At 45.7% G+C, this 24,151-nt stretch overlaps 1 protein-coding gene across 2 annotated transcripts; it reads left to right on the top strand.

Annotated features, from left to right (window-relative positions):
- The first annotated feature begins 2,653 nt into the window (after positions 1-2,653).
- Positions 2,654-24,098, top strand: LOC110531279 (ER membrane protein complex subunit 1). 2 transcript variants are annotated; one of them, XM_036988975.2, is made up of 22 exons: positions 2,654-2,844; positions 3,248-3,375; positions 3,513-3,578; positions 3,746-3,839; positions 3,987-4,115; positions 4,359-4,485; positions 7,611-7,766; positions 7,921-8,094; positions 8,343-8,414; positions 8,591-8,689; positions 10,534-10,630; positions 10,902-11,018; positions 11,812-12,011; positions 12,936-13,085; positions 13,352-13,513; positions 13,668-13,787; positions 14,054-14,191; positions 14,443-14,616; positions 18,705-18,915; positions 20,351-20,435; positions 20,668-20,797; positions 22,980-24,098. In XM_036988975.2, the coding sequence occupies exons 1-22, from the start codon at positions 2,717-2,719 to the stop codon at positions 23,157-23,159; spliced, it is 2,937 nt and encodes a 978-aa protein (XP_036844870.2). In that variant the 5' UTR covers positions 2,654-2,716; the 3' UTR covers positions 23,160-24,098. The 2 variants fall into 2 exon arrangements, with proteins under 2 accessions (XP_036844870.2, XP_090041656.1); XM_090185530.1 differs by having other exon boundaries at positions 2,673-2,844; positions 10,486-10,630.
- The last annotated feature ends 53 nt before the right edge of the window (positions 24,099-24,151 follow it).

Below are 24,151 nucleotides of genomic sequence, written 5' to 3'. Positions count from 1 at the left end.
CTCTACACAGAGAGAGGGTGGAGCTCTACACACAGAGAGGGTGGAGCTCTACACAGAGAGGGTGGAGCTCTACACAGAGAGGGTGGAGCTCTACACACAGAGAGGGTGGAGCTCTACACACAGAGAGGGTGGAGCTCTTCACAGAGAGAGGGTGGAGCTCTACACAGAGAGGGTGGAGCTCTTCACACAGAGAGGGTGGAGCTCTTCACCCAGAGAGGGTGGAGCTCTTCACACAGAGAGGGTGGAGCTCTTCACACAGAGAGGGTGGAGCTCTTCACACAGAGAGGGTGGAGCTCTTCACAGACTTGTCTGTAACTTGTAAAGAGAGAGGGTGGAACTCTTCACACAGAGAGGGTGGAGCCCTTCACACAGAGAGGGTGGAGCTCTTCACACAGAGAGGGTGGAGCTCTACACAGAGAGGGTGGAGCTCTTCACACAGAGAGGGTGGAGCTCTTCACACAGAGAGGGTGGAGCTCTTCACACAGAGAGGGTGGAGCTCTTCACAGACTTGTCTGTAACTTGTAAAGAGAGAGGGTGGAACTCTTCACACAGAGAGGGTGGAGCTCTTCACACAGAGAGGGTGGAGCTCTTCACACAGAGAGGGTGGAGCCCTTCACACAGAGAGGGTGGAGCTCTTCACACAGAGAGGGTGTGGAGCTCTTCACAGACTTGCCTGTAACTTGTAAAGAGAGAGGGTGGAGCTCTTCACACAGAGAGGGTGGAGCCCTTCACCCAGACAGGGTGGAGCTCTTCACACAGAGAGGGTGGAGCTCTTCACACAGAGAGGGTGGAGCTCTTCACCCAGAGAGGGTGGAGCTCTTCACCCAGAGAGGGTGGAGCTCTTCACACAGAGAGGGTGGAGCTCTTCACAGAGAGAGGGTTGAGCTCTTCACACAGAGAGGGTGGAGCTCTTCACACAGAGAGGGTGGAGCTCTTCACACAGAGAGGGTGGAGCTCTACACAGAGAGGGTGGAGCTCTTCACACAGAGAGGGTGGAGCTCTACACAGAGAGGGTGGAGCTCTTCGCACAGAGAGGGTGGAGCTCTACACAGAGAGGGTGGAGCTCTTCACACAGAGAGGGTGGAGCTCTACACAGAGAAGGTGGTGCTCTTCACACAAAGAGGGTGGAGCTCTTCACACAGAGAGGGTGGAGCTCTTCACACAGAGAGGGTGGAGCTCTTCACACAGAGAGGGTGGAGCTCTACACACAGAGAGGGTGGAGCTCTTCACACAGAGAGGGTGGAGCTCTTCACACAGAGAGGGTGGAGCTCTTCACATAGAGAGGGTGGAGCTCTTCACACAGAGAGGGTGGAGCTCTACACACAGAGAGGGTGGAGCTCTTCACACAGAGAGGGTGGAGCTCTTCACACAGAGAGGGTGGAGCTCTTCACAGACTTGTCTGTAACTTGTAAAGAGAGAGGGTGGAACTCTTCACACAGAGAGGGTGGAGCTCTTCACACAGAGAGGGTGGAGCTCTTCACACAGAGAGGGTGGAGCTCTTCACACAGAGAGGGTGGAGCTCTTCACACAGAGAGGGTGTGGAGCTCTTCACAGACTTGCCTGTAACTTGTAAAGAGAGAGGGTGGAGCTCTTCACACAGAGAGGGTGGAGCCCTTCAACCAGAGAGGGTGGAGCTCTTCACACAGAGAGGGTGGAGCTCTTCACACAGAGAGGGTGGAGCGCTTCACACAGAGAGGGTGGAGCTCTTCACACAGAGAGGGTGGAGCTCTTCACACAGAGAGGGAGGAGCTCTTCACACAGAGAGGGTGGAGCTCTTCGTTCCGGGTCTCTTCTTAACACTTATGGACCCAGAACTTAAACGAGCATCTGACTGAATACACAAAACTTTAGTTCTGGATTAACCCATATTAATAGTAATATTAATTTAGTCCCACAGTCTATGGGTGTGTTTCTACAGTCTACGGTTGTGTTTCTACAGTCTACGGTTGTGTTTCTACAGTCTACGGTTGTGCTTCTACAGTCTACGGTTGTGTTTCTACAGTCTACGGTTGTGTTTCTACAGTCTATGGTTGTGTTTCTACAGTCTACGGTTGTGTTTATACAGTCTACGGTTGTGTTTCTACAGTCTATGGTTGTGTTTCTACAGTCTACGGTTGTGTTTCTACAGTCTATGGTTGTGTTTCTACAGTCTATGGTTGTATTTCTACAGTCTACGGTTGTATTTCTACAGTCTACGGTTGTGTTTCTACATTCTACGGTTGTGTTTCTACAGTCTATGGTTGTGTTTCTACATCCTATGGTTGTGTTTCTACAGTCTACGGTTGTGTTCCTACAGTCTACGGTTGTGTTTCTACAGTCTACGGTTGTGTTTATACAGTCTACGGTTGTGTTTCTACAGTCTATGGTTGTGTTTCTACAGTCTACGGTTGTGTTTCTACAGTCTACGGTTGTGTTTTTACAGGCTCACAGATGGCAGTCAGGGCTTGTGGAAGTGAGAGCACGAATGGAGATTTTACAATTCCTTCTTTCTCGGCTGTGTGTGTGTGTGTGTGTTTGTGTCTCTGTGTGTTTTAGCACCTGTGCGTGTGTGTGTGTGTGTGTGTGTGTGTGTGTGTGTGTGTGTGTGTGTGTGTGTGTGTGTCACACTCCAGCTCGGTAGGTGGCGGTAATACACCGACACCACCACCTACCTGTGTTAGTTTACAAACCGCCAATCAAAACGAAAGAAGAACATCGACCCGGAAGTGATTAGTACATGGTTCGTTTTGTTTCAATGAAGCCACCTGCTAAAATGTCTAAACCAACGTCTCTATTTGTAATCTTCTTTTCTTTATTTGTCATGAGTGAAGCGGTCTTCGAAGATCAAGTTGGCAAATTTGATTGGTATGTAGCTGTTCATTGAGAATACCCATTGATTCCGCTATGCAGTTAGCTAAGCTAGTGCTATGTGCTAACCATTGACAGCGTCCAATATCATAGATCATGGCGAAAAGACAGTAAGTAAGCCTCTGGGGTGTCGGGTTCAGTCAATAGGTATCCTTGTCATGTCTGCACCTGTATTGACAGTCACTTGTTGGAATATCTCATGAATGTAAATATCTTATTGGATCGCTTCCTCTTTACAGTGGGTTAAGGATCCATGTGGGAAGAAGACCCATGTCCCATCTGCTCCTTGTGACAGGTGTCTTGTCACAGATATGATTCAGAGTCTCAAAACGCAGATTGATTAGCTAAAGTACAAAAATATCTAGCTATATTTTCTTATAAAATATTATCTTATTTCCAGGAGACAGCAGTATGTGGGGAAGACGCTCTTTGCCCACTTTGACTCGCATTCGCAGTCGTCTAAAAAGCTGTTTCTCGCCACCGACAAGAATATCTTTGCGTCTTTCAACTCCAGGACTGGAGAGCTCTGTGAGTATTTTGTCATTCATATTACAATACAAAATATGTTTCTAGCTTTTCTCTTTTAGTCTGAAATCTGTGACAAAAAAAAAAAAAAATTGTTGTTGAGTATCTTGAGTTAATTATTTTTCATTCCTACTTCACAGTTTGGAGACATGTTGACAAGGCGGGACCAGAGGGAACCATAGATATACTTTTGCTGCATGGACAAGGTGACAATAGTCCTTTTTTTAAGGTCACTGTAGACTGTCTAGTTACCTGGCTTAGCCAACATAACTGTGTTGTACAGAGTCAATTACATTGGCTTTATCTTTGCCTATGTTAATTGTAAGATTCTGCCTTCTGCAGGTATTTGAATGTTCTCTTACGTCTTCTCTAGATGCTCTGATGGTGGTTGGAGGTGGTCGTTTGCTCCGTTCCTGGGACACAAACATGGGCGGGCTGAACTGGGAGGCCGTGCTGGATACTGGCAGGTGCGTGTGGTTGTCCCTGTGTGCGGATGACCCGTACTCCATTTTAACTGCGGGTTTTGTAGCTGAGAGACACTCCATAGAAATGGACAAGGATTTTAGATATTTTGCCAGATGACTGACTGCTCATATTGTCTCTCTCTATTTCAGCTTCCAGGCTGCGTGTTTTGTGGCCATGCAGGACACCGTAAAGCATGTAGCGGTGCTTAAGAAAGCTGCCATCTCTCTCCACTACCTCACCAATGGACACCAGAAATGGGTGGAAAACCTGCCTGACAGGTAGGGTACAGTACGACACTGGTTCTCATACCTGGGTCCGAACAGTATCTGTTTTCGTTCAGATACTTAAGCTGATATAGTGGAAACAATAAAAAAAATGGTCCCAAAAAGTGCAAAGCCCATCTCCAGAAAGTCCCAAACAAACGTACAAAGTATCTGAAAGATTTAAAATGCTCTTTTGAATCCAGGTCTTGAGCAATTAGGTGTTAAACTATTAAGTATTTTTTTGGTTGTTGCCCACAGTGATACGGTCCAGTACCAGGCAGTGTACTCTGGGGGAGAAGAGGAGGTCTATGTGTTGGGGGTGGTTCCTAACTCTCACCTCACTATCATAGCCTACAGCCTAGAGGACGGAGAGATCATCAAGCAGGTAACTTGGTCTAGAACTCTGTGACGTCTCCTCATCAAATGTCATGGTATATAAACGTATAACTCCAAAACTGTCACAGCTGTTTTGAGGTTATCTGGGATCAGGGCTGTGTGTGTCTGGGATTAGGGATGTGTGTCTGGGATTAGGGATGTGTGTCTGGGATTAGGGATGTGTGTCTGGGATCAGGGCTGTGTGTGTGTGTGTGTGTGTGTGTGTGTCTGGGATCAGGGCTGTGTGTGTGTGTGTGTGTGTGTCTGGGATCAGGGCTGTGTGTGTGTGTGTCTGGGATCAGGGCTGTGTGTGTGTGTGTCTGGGATCAGGGCTGTGTGTGTGTGTGTGTGTCTGGGATCAGGGCTGTGTGTGTGTGTGTGTGTCTGGGATCAGGGCTGTGTGTGTGTGTGTGTCTGGGATCAGGGCTGTGTGTGTGTGTGTGTCTGGGATCAGGGCTGTGTGTGTGTGTGTGTGTGTCTGGGATCAGGGCTGTGTGTGTGTGTGTGTGTGTCTGGGATCAGGGCTGTGTGTGTGTGTGTGTGTGTCTGGGATCAGGGCTGTGTGTGTGTGTCTGGGATCAGGGCTGTGTGTGTGTGTGTGTGTCTGGGATCAGGGCTGTGTGTGTGTGTGTGTGTGTCTGGGATCAGGGCTGTGTGTGTGTGTGTGTGTGTCTGGGATCAGGGCTGTGTGTGTGTGTGTGTGTGTCTGGGATCAGGGCTGTGTGTGTGTGTGTGTGTCTGGGATCAGGGCTGTGTGTGTGTGTGTGTGTCTGGGATCAGGGCTGTGTGTGTGTGTGTGTGTGTCTGGGATCAGGGCTGTGTGTGTGTGTGTGTGTGTGTCTGGGATCAGGGCTGTGTGTGTGTGTGTGTGTGTGGGATCAGGGCTGTGTGTGTGTGTGTGTGTCTGGGATCAGGGGTGTGTGTGTGTGTGTGTGTCTGGGATCAGGGCTGTGTGTGTGTGTGTGTGTGTGTCTGGGATCAGGGCTGTGTGTGTGTGTGTGTGTGTGTGTGTGTCTGGGATCAGGGCTGTGTGTGTGTGTGTGTGTGTGTGTGTGTCTGGGATCAGGGCTGTGTGTGTGTGTGTGTGTGTGTGTGTCTGGGATCAGGGCTGTGTGTGTGTGTGTGTGTGTGTGTCTGGGATCAGGGCTGTGTGTGTGTGTGTGTGTGTGTGTCTGGGATCAGGGCTGTGTGTGTGTGTGTGTGTGTGTGTCTGGGATCAGGGCTGTGTGTGTGTGTGTGTGTGTGTGTCTGGGATCAGGGCTGTGTGTGTGTGTGTGTGTGTGTGTCTGGGATCAGGGCTGTGTGTGTGTGTGTGTGTGTGTGTCTGGGATCAGGGCTGTGTGTGTGTGTGTCTGGGATCAGGGCTGTGTGTGTGTGTGTGTGTGTGTCTGGGATCAGGGCTGTGTGTGTGTGTGTGTGTGTGTGTCTGGGATCAGGGCTGTGTGTGTGTGTGTGTGTGTGTCTGGGATCAGGGCTGTGTGTGTCTGGGATCAGGGCTGTGTGTGTGTGTGTGTGTGTCTGGGATCAGGGATGTGTGTGTGTGTGTCTGGGATCAGGGCTGTGTGTGTGTGTGTGTGTGTGTCTGGGATCAGGGCTGTGTGTGTGTGTGTGTGTGTGTGTCTGGGATCAGGGCTGTGTGTGTGTGTGTGTGTGTGTCTGGGATCAGGGCTGTGTGTGTCTGGGATCAGGGCTGTGTGTGTGTGTGTGTGTGTGTGTGTGTGTCTGTGAAATTTTTGAAGCGACGTGGACAGAGAAATACAGCTTTTCTCTATCCAATCAGAGCATCAGGATCAACGTACAACCCCGCCCTTCTCTCTACAGACAAGCAAACTAGCCAGTTGAGTTAATGCCTCACAGTTGATTGAATGATGCGCTGGCACCCCCCGCCCCTCCATTCTTTTTTTGTTGCAATAAAATGCAAATTAATTACTTAAAAATCATACAATGTGATTTTTCTGGATTTTTGTTTTAGATTCCGTCTCTCACAGTTGAAGTGAAGCTATGATAAAAAATTACAGACCTCTACATGCTTTGTAAGTAGGAAACACTGCCGATTTTGCAGGTTATCAAATACTAGTTCTCCCCACTGTGTATGTATATATACATGCATACATACATACACACACACACACACAAAAGTATGTGTGCACCCCTTCAAATTATTGGATTAGGCTATTTCAGCCATATCCATTGCAGACAGGTATATAAAATCGAGCACACGGCCATGCAATCTCCATAGACAAACATTGGCAGTAGAATGGCCTTACTTAATGCCACCTTTCCAACAAGTCAGTTTGTCAAATTTCTGACATGCGAGAGCTTCCTTGGTCAACTGTAAGTGCTGTTATTGTGAAATGGAAAAGTCCAGGAGCAACAACGGCTCAGCCACGAAGTGGTAGGCCACACCAGCTCACAGAACGGGACCGCTGAAGTGACTAACACTCCCTACCGAGTTCCAAACTGCCTCTGGAAGAAACCTCAGCACAAGAACTGTTCGTTGGGAGCTTCATGAAATGGGTTTCCATGGCCGAGCAGCCGCACACAAGACTAAGATCACCAAGTGCAAAGCCAAGCTTCGGCTGGGGTGGTATAAAACCCGCTGCCCAAATGCATAGTGCCAACTATAAAGTTTGATGGAGGAAGAAGAATGGTCTGGGGATGTTTTTCATATCACACTCTTCATATAAATAAATGTATTAAATAGTTTACTGCAATTTTTCGCAATTGTATGGGTTTGGTTGGTAAATCTCTGTAACCTGGTTCCCCAACATTAAACTCTAGTGTGAACCAAACCCAAAACAAAGACATTTGGCAAATTCTATGCATTTAACTATTAAATACATCATTAACATTTGTAACAAAGTAGGTCTTTCACCTTGTGACACTACACAAGCAATTTAACATAACGGAGTGTTCTGGTTAATTCTACAATATAACGGAGGGTTCTGGTTAATTCCACAACATAACGGAGTGTTCTGGTTAATTCCACAACATAACGGAGTGTTCTGGATAATTCTACAACATAACGGAGTGTTCTGGTTAATTCCACAACATAACGGAGTGTTCTAGTTAATTCCACAATACACACGTCATATCTCTAACCCTGTTGGTTGTGATGTCTGTTACGGTTCTCAGAGGTCAGTTGAAGCCCCGTGGCTGTCCAGTGTTGAGTCCAGCTGTGTGGTGGTTGGTCACGGGGTGCTGATGTGTGTGGACACCGCCACTCTCGCCCTCTACGCCCTCCCGATACAGGCTGAGGAGGCGCCACAGTTCAACCAGATCCTACTGCAGGTAACTCCTGTTCAACCACGACTTGAAGCTCCGAAGTGTAAAGAAAGTCTTCATGGTCTCAGTTAGGTGGACACACTGGTGTGTAACAGGCTATATATTGTACCTTTTCGATTTTAAACATCTACAAAACAACCCCCCCCCCCCCCCCCCCCAGTCTCTGGATCTGGAGGTGTCCCCAGGCTTCCAGCCCGTCCTGGTGTCCAGCCAGCCCCACCCGGCCCGCTCCCCCATCTCAGAGTTCTTTCTCCAGCTCGGACCAGACCACCACGTCCTGCTACAGCTCAATGCTGATGGATACACCATCGCCCCACTCAGAGACTTCCAGCCGGTACAGAATCGCCGTTCGTTCATTTAATGAACTTCAATTTATCCCAGACGGGCAATTTATTATTGCTACTTATTTGTTTCCTGTACTACACATCTCTCTGGATAGTGATTCTGCTAAGTGGCATATATTATTTCCCATTTTTAAACCTGAACAAGATTTTTTTTTTTACCTCCAAATGTTGTTAGTTGGGAGGTCAATGGAGCTGAATGAGTTGTGTGACTTAACTGGAGAATGTCTTATGTTTCTAGGCGTTCTTGGTCTCATTTTCCACCACAGGGGAGAAGACTGTTGCTGCCGTCATGACTCCCAAAAACGAAACCGTGAGTCTTTAAAAAAAAAAAAAGACAGTTCAACAACCAGTTGTTTTTTTTAAAAAGATGTCTCAGAATGACCTAAAAAAAAGTGTTGCATCATGCATGTGGTCATATAGTGTGTAGTTAGTTAGTTCTACTGACGTATGTAACCCATTTAAACTTCCTTTCTGTTCCCGCTCCAGGCTTGTGCTATCAATCTGTTCAGCGCTGATTCAGGTCGTAGGTTGTTGGATACAACCGTCATCTTTCCCCTCGATCTTAACGGTGGGAAACCCTTCAAGGTCTGTGTGAGGAGAACGATCGTGGAGTATAGAGGAGGGACTGGGAGTGGAGTATAGAGGAGGGACTGGGAGTGGAGTATAGAGGAGGGACTGGGAGTGGAGTATAGAGGAGGGACTGGGAGTGGAGTATAGAGGAGGGACTGGGAGTGGAGTATAGAGGAGGGAGTGGGAGTGGAGTATAGAGGAGGGAGTGGAGTATAGAGTAGGGACTGGGAGTGGAGTATAGAGTAGGGACTGGGAGTGGAGTATAGAGTAGGGACTGGGAGTGGAGTATAGAGTAGGGACTGGGAGTGGAGTATAGAGTAGGGACTGGGAGTGGAGTATAGAGTAGGGATTGGGAGTGGAGTATAGAGTAGGGATTGGAGTATAGATTGGGAGTGGAGTATAGATTGGGAGTGGAGTATAGAGTATAGATTGGGAGTGGAGTATAGATTGGGAGTGGAGTATAGAGTATAGATTGGGAGTGGAGTATAGATTGGGAGTGGAGTATAGAGTAGGGATTGGGAGTGGAGTATAGAGGAGGGATTGGAAACTTTGGTGGGAGTGGAGTATAGAGTAGGGATTGGGAGTGGAGTATAGAGTAGGGATTGGGAGTGGAGTATAGATTGGGAGTGGAGTATAGATTGGGAGTGGAGTATAGATTGGGAGTAGAGTATAGATTGGGAGTAGAGTATAGATTGGGAGTAGAGTATAGATTGGGAGTAGAGTATAGATTGGGAGTAGAGTATAGATTGGGAGTGGAGTATAGAGTATAGATTGGGAGTGGAGTATAGAGTATAGATTGGAAGTGGAGTATAGAGTAGGGATTGGAAGTGGAGTATAGAGTAGGGATTGGGACTGGAGTATAGAGTAGGGATTGGAAACTTTGATGGGGTGGAGTATAGAGTATAGATTGGAAGTGGAGTATAGAGTAGGGATTGGGACTGGAGTATAGAGTAGGGATTGGAAACTTTGATGGGAGTGGAGGCCAACAAAAAAATCAGAACTCGTACCCACATCCGTACTTCCAACTTTGCAAGCTAAACATTTTCGCGGCTACCCCTCTTGACAGCAGAGATTTTAGTTGTGAATTGTAGTTGGTTATGTTTTTTTGGGGGGGGGGGGCTCTTTGGGAATTTATCCGCGGGCTGCTATTGATTATAGAGCTGGGATGGACAAATGGATTGCCATGCGGCCCACTTTTTTTTAAAGGCCTTCTGATCAATTTACTCAGTATAGTATACTCACTCTCAATTTACTGTTGCTAGGTAGAATAGTAGATAGTACACAAGGTGCAATTTCAACATGTGGTTGTGCATCAGCAGTTGTTCTCTTATGTCAGTCAATTAGCCCAATTAACCTGATATTATCAGCATGTTTTGGGGGGGGGGGGGGGGGGGTTGCCAATCAGCTATCTAAACTTGTAATCATGGTCGACTCACCAGCCGGGGGCGCCCCCATTGATTTTGTTAGTCAGTCTCACTCAGATATCATATTTAAAAGATGTCAATACTTCTCTCTGCCTCATGGTAAAATGAGTAGAATTGCACAAAAATGTCCTCTAAAGCATACAAAATGTCTCTCTTGGCTGTCAAGACGGGGGGGAATGTGGGGGGGGGGCTCACGAGCCACTGCGGCTCCTCGTGATGAGTTCAGATTTTTTTTCGTGGCTCCGACCCTCATCAATGTTGACAAAGTCCCTGGTACAGAGTAGTCTGGCATGAGCCCCACCGAGCCAACCCATCACCTGTTGGCATATACCTGTGTAGAGGTGATGGAGGGAAATCAATCAGTCAGATGGGTGTGTTTTTGTTCAGGAAGTCGGGTGTTTAAATGAGGTCCGTAACAGTCTGTTCCCTCCCCAGCTGTACGTCCATGCCTTCCTGAAGAAGGACGACTCTGTGGGCTACAGGGTCCTCGTGCAGACACAGGACCATGCTCTCACCTTCATACAGCAGCCAGGTACACGTACACACACACACACACACACACACTGGTACACACACACACACTGGTACACACACTGGTACACACACTGGTACACACACACACTGGTACACACTGGTACACACACACACACACACACACTGGTACACACACACACTGGTACACACACACACACACACTGGTACACACACACTGGTACACACACACACACTGGTACACACACACACACACTGGTACACACACACACACACTAGACGAGGCTTCCAACCAACACCTGTGATTCCAGGGCGTGTGGTATGGACCAGAGAGGAGGCCCTAGCTGATGTTGTTACCATGGAGATGGTGGACCTGCCACTCACTGGCACCCAGGCGGAGCTGGAGGGGGAGTTTGGCAAGAAAGCTGGTAAAGAACATCAAAGATCCTGACTAACATGATTCATTTAATCATTTTAAAAACAAGCAAAGACAACCGTGCATAAATAAAATAACGAGGATGACACACACAAAAAAAATGAGTTGTCTCGAAACAATACTATCAATGCCTAGTCATTCCCTTCAAATCTATGTATTCAAGTTTTATTTTAACATTTAAAAAGAATTCTAAGTATTTCACTTTTAACGTGTTTGATCTCTTTGTGGAAGTGTGTATATATATATATATATATATATATTTTTGTTGCCTGTTTGTTGTCAACTGATCGCGTATAAGGTTACATGACCAAATGAATACTCCTGAATGTGTCGTTATCCTCCGTCGGCTTCATGCCCCCCCCCCCCCCCCCCCCCCCCCTCTCTCTCTCTGGTTTTCTCACTGCTGCGCTTGGATCCAGCCATTCAAGGTAACGCTGTGAGCTTGCTGCCGTCCTTTCTGTTTGCTTATGTTGAAGCTGTTGTATTTTGTGAGATCAGTAGCGAAAGTAGCTCCTTCTATAAAAGTTTAGTTGCTTTGTCGTTTCTTGTAATCTGTCGTTTTGTGTTTCGTCGTAGATTAGTTTGTGCTTGTCGGTGGTGGTGGGGGGGGGGGGGGGGGGGGTGTGTGTGTGTGTGTGTATTTTAGTGTCCCTGTAGATAGAATCCAGCCTGCTGTCGTGAAACGCATCACTTCCTAACAGACAATGGATTTGAATGTAAAGAATGAAGATGTGACTGGAACTGTAGATGGATAACATGTTATGTGTCTGCACCCCCCCCCACAGACGGGTTGTTCCCCATGGTCCTGAAGCGTCTGTCATCCCAGGTGATTCTGCTCCAGGCGTGGCTGGCCCACCTGTGGAAGCTGTTCTACGAAGCCCGTAAACCCCATGGCCAGGTTAAGAACGAGGTCACCATAGAAACATTGTCCAGGGATGAGTTCAACCTGCAGAAGATGATGGTTATGGTCACGGCCTCGGGGAAGGTAAGACGAGGGGGGGGGGGGGGTGTGTCACGGCCTCGGGGAAGGTAAGACGAAAGGGGGGGGGGGGGGGGGGGTCACGGCCTCGGGGAAGGTGAGAGAGAGAGGTGAGAAAGTAGCACCAACGTTGGGCTGGATGGGATCTGCTGTCTGTCGACCTCATCACCAGCGTTAGGCTGGATGGGATCTGCTGTCTGTTGACCTCAGCACCAACATTGGGCTTGATGGGATCTACAGTCTGTTGACCTCAGCACCAACATTGGGCTGGATGGGATCTACAGTCTGTTGTCCTCAGCACCAACATTGGGCTGGATGGGATCTACAGTCTGTCGACCTCAGCACCAACATTGGGCTGGATGGGATCTACAGTCTGTTGACCTCGGCACCAACATTGGGCTACATGGGATCTACAGTCTGTTGACCTCAGAACCAACATTGGGCTAGATGGGATCTACTGCCTGTTGACCTCAGCACCAACATTGGGCTAGATGGGATCTACAGTCTGTTGACCTCAGAACCAACATTGGGCTAGATGGGATCTACTGCCTGTTGACCTCAGCACCAACATTGGGCTGGATGGGATCTACAGTCTGTCGACCTCAGCACCAACATTGGGCTAGATGGGATCTACAGTCTGACCTCAGCACCAACATTGGGCTGGATGGGATCTACAGTCTGTCGACCTCAGCACCAACATTGGGCTAGATGGGATCTACAGCCTGTTGACCTCAGCACCAACATTGGGCTGGATGGGATCTACTGTCTGTTGACCTCAGCACCAACATTGGTAGCACTTTACTATAGTCCTAATGAGGCTCATAAATGGTTAGACTTTTTGAAAACATGCGTGTATGTATGTATTATTAGTATTTTTTTTTACAATAAGGCTGTAATGTAACAATCGTTTTTATCTTCGTTTGGTCCCAGCTGTTTGGCATCGACAGCAAGTCGGGCTCTATTCTGTGGAAGCACTACCTGGAGAATGTCCAGCCCAACGCAGTTTTCAAACTGATCGTCCAGAGGACCACCGCTCACTTCCCCCATCCCCCACAATGCACTCTGCTCATCAAGGATAAGGTAGGAACAACACCTTGTTGCGAACTAGTACTTACTACACCATTCTGTGGGTGTTTTATTTTATACATTTATTATAAATTATTTATTACATATGACAAATTAACTTAGTTATTTGATCTTGAACATGAAAAATGCATAGTTAAAGCATCTCAGTAGGATTTAGGTCCTAAGTGTTTACATAGCTATGGAGGGCTGCCCCTTTTCCATCTTGATGTAATGTTGGGTGAAATGTCTCTAGTTTTCAAAATATTTTGCTACCCCCCCAGGACACTGGCCTGGCCTCCCTGCATGTGTTCAACCCCATATTTTACAGGAAGAGTCACATCGCCCCGCCAGCCCTGCCCCGCCCCATCCTCCAGTCACTGCTACTACCTGTTATAGACCAGGACTACGCCAAGGTCCTGTTGCTGGTCGACGACCAATACAAGGTAACGTCAGTGGAAAATAAAATAACACTTCTGGTGCATTGTGGGAGAGATGTGCTCCAATGTTCTCTAAATGTACCTGTTCTCATTGACTGAACCTCACAGCTGATTACTGTGCACTAATTATTCTGTCTTTTAATGATTGTTCTCCCTCCAGGTGACAGCCTTCCCCTCCACTAAGAACGTCCTGCAGCAGCTCCAGGAGATGGCCTCCTCCATCTTCTTCTACCTGATCCGCTCAGATCAGGGAAACCTGTCTGGATTCAGGCTGCGCAAGGTGACTTAACACTGTGTGTGTGTGTGTGTGTGTGTGTGTGTGAGCATGGAACATTAGTCTGTGTGTGTCTGCGTGAATGTGACATTCATTGTGTGTGTTTGTGACATTCATTGTGTGTGTTTGTGACATTCATTGTGTGTGTTTGTGACATTCATTGTGTGTGTTTGTGACATTCATTGTGTGTGTTTGTGACATTCATTGTGTGTGTTTGTGACATTCATTGTGTGTGTTTGTGACATTAAACATGTGTGTGTGTGTTCATCCAGGACCTGTCCACAGAGCGGATCTGGGAGGTGGTCCTTCCTACAGAGGTTCAGAAGATAGTAGCGGTCAATGGGAAGAGACCCAACGAGCATGTCCACTCTCAGGGCAGAGTGATGGGAGACCGCAGTGTTCTCTACAAGGTAAACACTGCTCTACGTACTAGTAAACTACAGGGTTCACACTCAACAATTACAGATTAAAGGATGGTTTCCCAGATCCAGTCCTAGACTAGTTTTTTTTTTTTAATTAAAAGTTTAAAAACTGGCACCAAAAGTTGAATTTTTTTAATACTTCACGAAGAACAAGTGCAAAATACAAATGTTTTTGGAATAAAGTAGTAATATTGTGTGCGGACCCGAATATAACAGTCTCTTTCGTTTTCTCACCACAGTACCTGAACCCTAACCTGCTGGCAGTGGTGACAGAGAGTACAGACGCCCACCCTGAGAGGGCCTTCGTGGGCGTGTTCCTGGTCGACGGTGTGACTGGACGCATCATCCATGAAGCCGTCCAAAGGAAGGCCAGGGGGCCCGTCCACTTTGTCCACTCTGAGAACTGGGTGGTGGTGAGTAGTAGTACCAGTAGTAGTGGTGGTGGTAGTAGCAGTAGTAGTAGTACCAGTTTTAGTGGTGGTGGTAGTAGTAGTAGTACCAGTAGTGGTGGTGGTAGTAGTAGCAGTAGTAGTACCAGTAGTGGTGGTGGTAGTAGTAGTACCAGTAGTGGTGGTAGTAGTAGTAGCAGTAGTAGTACCAGTAGTGGTGGTGGTAGTAGTAGCAGTAGTAGTACCAGTAGTGGTGGTGGTAGTAGTACCAGTAGTGGTGGTGGTAGTAGTACCAGTAGTGGTGGTGGTACTAGTGGTGGTGGTAGTGGTGGTAGCAGTAGTACCAGTAGTGGTGGTAGTTGTAGCAGTAGTACCAGTAGTGGTGGTGGTAGCAGTAGTACCAGTAGTGGTGGTAGTTGTAGTACCAGTAGCAGTAGTGGTGGTAGTAGTAGCAGCAGTAGTAGTAGTAGTGGCGGTGTTGGTAGTTGCAACACTAGTAGCAGTAGTTGCAACACTAGTAGCAGTAGTAGTAGTTGTTGTAACAGTAGTTGTTGTAGCAGTAGTTGTTGTAACAGCAGTAGTAGTAGTTGTTGTAACAGTAGTTGTTGTAACAGTAGTTGTTGTAACAGTAGTTGTTGTAACAGTAGTTGTTGTAACAGTAGTTGTTGTAACAGTAGTTGTTGTAGCAGTAGTTGTTGTAACAGCAGTAGCAGTAGTTGTTGTAACAGTAGTTGTTGTAACAGTAGTTGTTGTAACAGTAGTTGTTGTAGCAGTAGTTGTTGTAACAGCAGTAGTTGTTGTAACAGCAGTAGTTGTTGTAACAGCAGTAGTTGTTGTAACAGCAGTAGCAGTAGTTGTTGTAGCAGTAGTTGTTGTAGCAGTAGTTGTTGTAGCAGTAGTTGTTGTAACAGCAGTAGCAGTAGTTGTTGTAGCAGTAGTTGTTGTAACAGCAGTAGCAGTAGTTGTTGTAGCAGTAGTTGTTGTAGCAGTAGTTGTTGTAGCAGTAGTTGTTGTAGCAGTAGTTGTTGTAGCAGTAGTTGTTGTAGCAGTAGTTGTTGTAGCAGTAGTTGTTGTAGCAGTAGTTGTTGTAACAGCAGTAGCAGTAGTTGTTGTAGCAGTAGTAGTTGTAGCAGTAGTTGTTGTAACAGCAGTAGCAGTAGTAGTTGTAGCAGTAGTTGTTGTAGCAGTAGTTGTTGTAGCAGTAGTTGTTGTAGCAGTAGTTGTTGTAGCAGTAGTTGTTGTAGCAGTAGTTGTTGTAGCAGTAGTTGTTGTAGCAGTAGTTGTTGTAACAGTAGTTGTTGTAACAGTAGTTGTAACAGTAGTTGTTGTAACAGTAGTTGTTGTAACAGTAGTTGTTGTAACAGTAGTTGTTGTAACAGTAGTTGTTGTAACAGTAGTTGTTGTAGCAGTAGTTGTTGTAACAGTAGTTGTTGTAACAGTAGTAGCAGTAGTTGTTGTAGCAGTAGTTGTTGTAGCAGTAGTTGTTGTAGCAGTAGTTGTTGTAGCAGTAGTTGTTGTAACAGTAGTTGTTGTAGCAGTAGTTGTTGTAGCAGTAGTTGTTGTAGCAGTAGTTGTTGTAGCAGTAGTTGTTGTAGCAGTAGTTGTTGTAACAGTAGTTGTTGTAACAGTAGTTGTAGCAGTAGTTGTTGTAACAGTAGTTGTTGTAGCAGTAGTTGTTGTAGCAGTAGTTGTTGTAGCAGTAGTTGTTGTAGCAGTAGTTGTTGTAACAGTAGTTGTAGCAGTAGTTGTTGTAACAGTAGTTGTTGTAGCAGTAGTTGTTGTAGCAGTAGTTGTTGTAGCAGTAGTTGTTGTAGCAGTAGTTGTTGTAGCAGTAGTTGTTGTAGCAGTAGTTGTTGTAGCAGTAGTTGTTGTAGCAGTAGTTGTTGTAACAGTAGTTGTTGTAGCAGTAGTTGTTGTAGCAGTAGTTGTTGTAGCAGTAGTTGTTGTAACAGCAGTAGCAGTAGTTGTTGTAGCAGTAGTTGTTGTAGCAGTAGTTGTTGTAACAGCAGTAGCAGTAGTTGTTGTAGCAGTAGTTGTTGTAGCAGTAGTTGTTGTAACAGCAGTAGCAGTAGTTGTTGTAACAGTAGTTGTTGTAACAGCAGTAGCAGTAGTTGTTGTAGCAGTAGTTGTTGTAGCAGTAGTTGTTGTAACAGCAGTAGCAGTAGTTGTTGTAGCAGTAGTTGTTGTAACAGCAGTAGCAGTAGTTGTTGTAGCAGTAGTTGTTGTAGCAGTAGTTGTTGTAGCAGTAGTTGTTGTAGCAGTAGTTGTTGTAACAGCAGTAGTTGTTGTAGCAGTAGTTGTTGTAACAGCAGTAGCAGTAGTTGTTGTAGCAGTAGTTGTTGTAGCAGTAGTTGTTGTAGCAGTAGTTGTTGTAACAGCAATAGTTGTTGTAACAGCAGTAGCAGTAGTTGTTGTAGCAGTAGTTGTTGTAACAGCAGTAGCAGTAGTTGTTGTAGCAGTAGTTGTTGTAACAGTAGTTGTTGTAGCAGTAGTTGTTGTAACAGTAGTTGTTGTAGCAGTAGTTGTAACAGCAGTAGTTGTTGTAGCAGTAGTTGTTGTAGCAGTAGTTGTTGTAGCAGTAGTTGTTGTAGCAGTAGTAGTTGTTGTAGCAGTAGTAGTTGTTGTAGCAGTAGTTGTTGTAACAGCAGTAGCAGTAGTTGTTGTAGCAGTAGTTGTTGTAACAGTAGTTGTTGTAGCAGTAGTTGTTGTAGCAGTAGTAGCAGTAGTTGTTGTAGCAGTAGTTGTTGTAGCAGTAGTTGTTGTAGCAGTAGTTGTTGTAACAGCAGTAGCAGTAGTTGTTGTAGCAGTAGTTGTTGTAACAGCAGTAGCAGTAGTTGTTGTAGCAGTAGTTGTTGTAGCAGTAGTTGTTGTAACAGCAGTAGCAGTAGTTGTTGTAGCAGTAGTTGTTGTAGCAGTAGTTGTTGTAGCAGTAGTTGTTGTAACAGCAGTAGCAGTAGTTGTTGTAGCAGTAGTTGTTGTAGCAGTAGTTGTTGTAGCAGTAGTTGTTGTAGCAGTAGTTGTTGTAGCAGTAGTTGTTGTAACAGCAGTAGTTGTTGTAGCAGTAGTTGTTGTAGCAGTAGTTGTAACAGCAGTAGTTGTTGTAGCAGTAGTTGTTGTAACAGCAGTAGCAGTAGTTGTTGTAACAGTAGTTGTTGTAACAGTAGTTGTTGTAGCAGTAGTTGTTGTAGCAGTAGTTGTTGTAGCAGTAGTTGTTGTAGCAGTAGTTGTTGTAGCAGTAGTTGTTGTAGCAGTAGTTGTAACAGCAGTAGTTGTTGTAGCAGTAGTTGTTGTAGCAGTAGTTGTAACAGTAGTTGTTGTAGCAGTAGTAGTTGTAGCAGTAGTTGTTGTAACAGTAGTTGTTGTAGCAGTAGTTGTTGTAGCAGTAGTTGTTGTAGCAGTAGTTGTAACAGTAGTTGTTGTAGCAGTAGTAGTTGTAGCAGTAGTTGTTGTAACAGCAGTAGCAGTAGTTGTTGTAGCAGTAGTTGTTGTAACAGTAGTTGTTGTAGCAGTAGTTGTTGTAGCAGCAGTAGCAGTAGTTGTTGTAGCAGTAGTTGTTGTAACAGTAGTTGTTGTAGCAGTAGTTGTTGTAGCAGTAGTTGTTGTAACAGTAGTTGTTGTAACAGTAGTTGTTGTAGCAGTAGTTGTTGTAACAGTAGTTGTTGTAACAGTAGTTGTTGTAGCAGTAGTTGTTGTAACAGCAGTAGCAGTAGTTGTTGTAGCAGTAGTTGTTGTAACAGCAGTAGCAGTAGTTGTTGTAGCAGTAGTTGTTGTAGCAGTAGTTGTAACAGCAGTAGCAGTAGTTGTTGTAGCAGTAGTTGTTGTAGCAGTAGTTGTTGTAACAGCAGTAGTTGTTGTAACAGCAGTAGTTGTTGTAACAGCAGTAGTTGTTGTAACAGCAGTAGTTGTTGTAGCAGTAGTTGTTGTAGCAGTAGTTGTTGTAGCAGTAGTTGTTGTAGCAGTAGTTGTTGTAGCAGTAGTTGTTGTAACAGCAGTAGCAACAGCAACCGTAGAAGTAGTAGTTATGGTCACAAATGTTCCAAAGATGACTTCTGTTTTGAGAAAAAGGTTAATGAACTGCTGCCTTACCATTTTATCTCCTTCCCTCTCTACAGTATGAGTACTGGAACACCAAGTCCAGGCGTAATGAGTTCAGTGTGCTGGAGCTGTTTGAAGGGACAGAGCTGTATAACAGCACAGTGTTCAGCAGTCTGGACAGACCCCATCTGCCCCAGGTCCTACAGCAGACCTACATCTTCCCCTCTCCCATCACCACTATGGAGGCTACGCTCACTGAGAAGGGCATCACCTCTAGACATCTCCTGGGTCAGTATAGGAGGGGTGGGTGGATAGATGGAGACTGTGTAGGAGAATGTATGACCGGGTGGGTGGGAGAATGGATGGGAGGATGGATAGAGGGGTGGGTGGGAGAATGGATGAGAGGATGGATAGAGGGGTGGGAGAATGGATAGAGGGGTGGGTGGGAGAATGGATGGGAGGATGGATGGAGGGGTGGGTGGGAGAGAGAATGGATGAGAGGATGGATGGAGGGGTGGGAGAATGGATGGGAGGATGGATAGAGGGGTGGGTGGGAGAATGGATGGGAGGATGGATAGAGGGGTGGGTGGGAGAATGGATGGGAGGATGGATGGAGGGGTGGGTGGGAGAATGGATGAGAGGATGGATAGAGGGGTGGGAGAATGGATAGAGGGGTGGGTGGGAGAATGGATGGGAGGATGGATGGAGGGGTGGGTGGGTGGGAGAGAGAATGGATGAGAGGATGGATGGAGGGGTGGGAGAATGGATGGGAGGATGGATAGAGGGGTGGGTGGGAGAATGGATGAGAGGATGGATGGAGGGGTGGGAGGATGGATAGAGGGGTGGGTGGGAGAATGGATGGGAGGATGGATGGAGGGGTGGGTGGGAGAATGGATGAGAGGATGGATGGAGGGGTGGGTGGGAGAATGGATGAGAGGATGGATGGAGGGGTGGGTGGGAGAATGGATGAGAGGATGGATGGAGGGGTGGGAGAATGGATGAGAGGATGGATGGAGGGGTGGGTGGGAGAATGGATGAGAGGATGGATGGAGGGGTGGGTGGGAGAATGGATGAGAGGATGGATGGAGGGGTGGGTGGGAGGGAGAATGGAGGGGTGGGTGGGAGGGAGAATGGATGGAGGGGTGGGAGAATGGATGGGAGGATGGATGGAGGGGTGGGTGGGAGAATGGATGAGAGGATGGATGGAGGGGTGGGTGGGAGAATGGATGAGAGGATGGATGGAGGGGTGGGTGGGAGAATGGATGAATGGAGGGGTGGGAGAATGGATGGGAGGATGGATGGAGGGGTGGGTGGGAGGGAGAATGGATGGAGGGGTGGGAGAATGGATGGGAGGATGGATGGAGGGGTGGGTGGGAGAATGGATGAGAGGATGGATGGAGGGGTGGGTGGGAGAATGGATGAATGGAGGGGTGGGAGAATGGATGGGAGGATGGATGGAGGGGTGGGTGGGAGGGAGAATGGATGGAGGGGTGGGAGAATGGATGGGAGGATGGATGGAGGGGTGGGTGGGAGAATGGATGAGAGGATGGATGGAGGGGTGGGTGGGAGAATGGATGAGAGGATGGATGGAGGGGTGGGTGGGAGAATGGATGAATGGAGGGGTGGGAGAATGGATGGATGGAGGGGGGGAGTGGATCTTTCAGCACCATATCTATCTGCATCGTAACTCTCTATTTTTTCTCTGGATATTTCTTTCTCAAAGTGGGGTTACCATCAGGAGCCATCTTGTCTCTCCCCAAGATGTTCCTGGATCCACGGAGACCAGAGGTTGTCACTGAACACAGCCGGTTAGTACCAACAACATGTTCATTTGGCACCAAATGTAAGAAAATGAACTGAAACAGGGAGGGAATACCTGGTCCAACAACAAACGCTCATTTTTCATTTTCTGTTGCAAAACGTTTTGTGTGCACTAATGAACAGAACCCTGTTGTTGACGTTATCTGACCTTTTTTAGAGAGGAATATTGGTTCCTTGTCACTATATGAAAGTAAGAATTAGTTTATCATTTATTTCCAGTGAGGAGAACCTTATACCCTACGCCCCAGAGATGCCCATCCGCACAGAGTGGTTCATCAACTACAATCAGACCGTAGCGAGAGTGAAAGGAATCTACACTGCCCCCTCTGGCCTGGAGTCCACATGTCTGGTGAGTCTATGGTCCGTTACAGTGGTTCCCAAACTGTTGGGTGTGCTGGGAGCAGCGATTTATTTTTTTAAGGAACTCAGTCGGGCTTTCAACTTACTTTTGAAAGTTTTAATTGTAGAAGGAGGTTTCGATGCCAGCTGTCCAGCAAAGGGCTCTTCGTCATCAGCATCTAGCTCCGGGGAGCAATCCTCGAAGATGAGGCCATACTCCAAACTATTTAACAAAATTACAAATTGAATTCTATCTCTGTTCATTCAATTAAGACTGTACTCGATTGAACACTTATCATGTCAGTCATTGCAGACCTTAGAGAGCTATTTATAACTTCTCAGAAATGTCCAGATCGACTACTGTCAGCTAGCAAGGTTTTTTTATTTTTTTTTAAGCCATTTGATTTTGTTTTAAGGTTTTAAGGTTTTGCGCGGGATGTTCCCCAATGATGGAAGTGAGTTTAAATAAAACAACAACAACAAACAATAGTTTTGGGAACCACTGGTCTATTACACTATCGTCAATGTATCTTTATCATACCTGTATCTACCTGTATTCACCTGTACCTGTATTCACTATCGGCAGTGTATCTTTCACACCTGTATCTACCTGTATTCACCTGTACCTGTATTCACTATCGTCAATGTATCTTTCACACCTGTATCTACCTGTATTCACCTGTACCTGTATTCACTATCGTCAATGTATCTTTATCATACCTGTATCTACCTGTATTCACCTGTACCTGTATTCACTATCGTCAATGTATCTTTATCACACCTGTATCTACCTGTATTCACCTGTATTCCCCTGTATTCCCCTGTACCTGTATTCACTATCGGCAATGTATCTTTATCACACCTGTATCTACCTGTATCTACCTGTATTCACCTGTACCTGTATTCACTATCGTCAATGTATCTTTCACACCTGTATCTACCTGTATTCCCCTGTACCTGTATTCACTATCGGCAATGTATCTTTATCACACCTGTATCTACCTGTATCTACCTGTATTCACCTGTATTCCCCTGTACCTGTATTCACTATCGGCAATGTATCTTTATCACACCTGTATCTACCTGTATCTACCTGTATTCACCTGTATTCCCCTTTACCTGTATCCACTATCGGCAATGTATATTTATCACACCTGTATCTACCTGTATTCCCCTGTATTCCCCTGTACCTGTATTCACTATCGGCAATGTATCTTTATCACACCTGTATCTACCTGTATCTACCTGTATTCCCCTGTATTCCCCTGTACCTGTATTCACTATCGGCAATGTATCTTTATCACACCTGTATCTACCTGTATTCACCTGTACCTGTATTCACTATCGTCAATGTATCTTTCACACCTGTATCTACCTGTATTCACCTGTATTCACCTGAACCTGTATTCACTATCGGCAATGTATCTTTATCACACCTGTATCTACCTGTATCTACCTGTATTCACCTGTACCTGTATTCACTATCAGTATCTCTACCTGCACATGACCATCTGATCATTTATCACTCCTGTTCACTACCTGTATCTACCTGTATTCACCTGTATTCACCTGTACCTGTATTCACTATCGTCAATGTATCTTTATCACACCAGTTCACTACCTGTATCTACCTGTATTCACCTGTACCTGTATTCACTATCGTCAATGTATCTTTATCACACCAGTTCACTACCTGTATCTACCTGTATTCACCTGTACCTGTATTCACTATCAGTATCTCTACCTGCACATGACCATCTGATCATTTATCACTCCAGTATCTCTACCTGCACATGACCATCTGATCATTTATCACTCCAGTGTTAATCTGCTAAATTGTAATTATTTGCCTACCTCCTCATGCCTTTTGCACACAATGTATATAGACTTTCTTTTTTTTTTCTACTGTGTTATTGACTTGTTTATTGTTTACTCCATGTGTAACTCTGTGTTGTCTGTTCACACTGCTATGCTTTATCTTGGCCAGGTCGCAGTTGTAAATGAGAACTTGTTCTCAACTAGCCTACCTGGTTAAATAAAGGTGAAATAAAATAAATAAATAAAAAGTCTGGACTTCCTGCTGCATTTCCAAGACACGGTACACTGACAATACAGATTAAATGAAGATACAACTATAATGCAGATCAAATGCTGAATATTTAACATGGAAATGTATATGTTTTGTCCCACAGGTGGTTGCGTACGGTCTTGACATCTACCAAACCAGGGTGTACCCCTCCAAGCAGTTCGACGTGCTGAAAGATGACTACGACTACGTCCTGATCAGCAGTGTTCTGTTCGCGCTGTTCTTCGCCACCATGATCAGTAAACGTCTGGCACAGGTCAAACTGCTCAACCGGGCCTGGCGGTGAAAGAGTCAACTTCTCACCTTTCAACTCTGACCCCTCCCCCATTGCTGCGTGGATGAACCCGGACGATGGAGGTGGACGAGCTGAAGCCGTTTGACAATATCGGCTTAAAATCATCCCAATGAGTCATTTGATTGGGGGCGGGGGTCGGACATTTTTCAAGGAAGAGTTTCATTTCGATTTTCCTGTCTTTTTTTTTGTGTATAATTTATTTTGTAACATTTTACATTGAGGCAGCCTTTTAAGAGTAGTTATGTCATTGCTAATAACAACTCATTAACTAAACTACTGATAAATCCTTTATAATCTCCCTTAATTAAAGGATAACTTAATGTAAAGTGATTTTCATGATCACACAATATGAAATTATATTGTTCTTTCACCACAACGAAGAACAGTGCGTGGTTACTTGATGCATCTCAGAGCAAGTGTTCTTCATACTGAAGCTCTGAAATGTTGTTTAGCTGTGAATGATTAGGAAATAGTCTATAAAGATTAGGCCTAATTTAAGATGACTAAATGTGGTAGAAATGCGTCAAGGGATTTTAAAAGGTTTCCATAGATGATTTTTTTTAATGTTGGTCAAGATGGTTTTGTTGTTATTTTTTTGTTTGAAGGAACTGTGGGGTTGTGGGTGTACTGAGGTGTTTGTCTTTGGGATCGACTGCCTCCGAGGCTATCACTGTTGCTCTTTCTTTGATGCTCTGGAAGTTTTTTGTGTTCACATGATTTATCTTAACTAATACCCCCCCCCCCCCCCCCCATGGCTTTTGTGTAAATGATAGTTTATGTACAGTTTATTTATTTCTTAAAAACATTTGATTATTATGACACTCCAGAGTATTCATTTTTCCTATTGGGGAGAACAACTCCTTGCTTGTGCAACACATTTTCACCAAAACGCCGATACCCTCAATAAAATGAATATTACTATTTCTGAAAGTCTTGTGTTCCATTTTCAGCTGTTTACAGAGTAAGCTTACTACTGATCTTTG

This window comes from Oncorhynchus mykiss, chromosome 9 (genome assembly GCF_057628025.1).
Source record: "Oncorhynchus mykiss isolate SJ-2025 chromosome 9, ASM5762802v1, whole genome shotgun sequence".
Classification (NCBI taxonomy): Eukaryota; Metazoa; Chordata; class Actinopteri; order Salmoniformes; family Salmonidae; genus Oncorhynchus; species Oncorhynchus mykiss.
The sequence above is the reverse complement of the archived record's forward strand: the minus strand, read 5'-3'. Positions and strand labels throughout refer to the sequence as shown.

Excerpts from the sequence above, each read along its gene's own strand:
- LOC110531279 (XM_090185530.1), top strand. The coding sequence starts at position 2,717 with ATGGTTCGTTTTGTTTCAATGAAGCCACCTGCTAAAATGTCTAAACCA. Across the intron at positions 18,916-20,350 it reads CACCTCTAGACATCTCCTGG|TGGGGTTACCATCAGGAGCC; the intron begins GTCAGTATAGGA and ends TCTTTCTCAAAG. Across the intron at positions 20,436-20,667 it reads GTTGTCACTGAACACAGCCG|TGAGGAGAACCTTATACCCT; the intron begins GTTAGTACCAAC and ends ATTTATTTCCAG.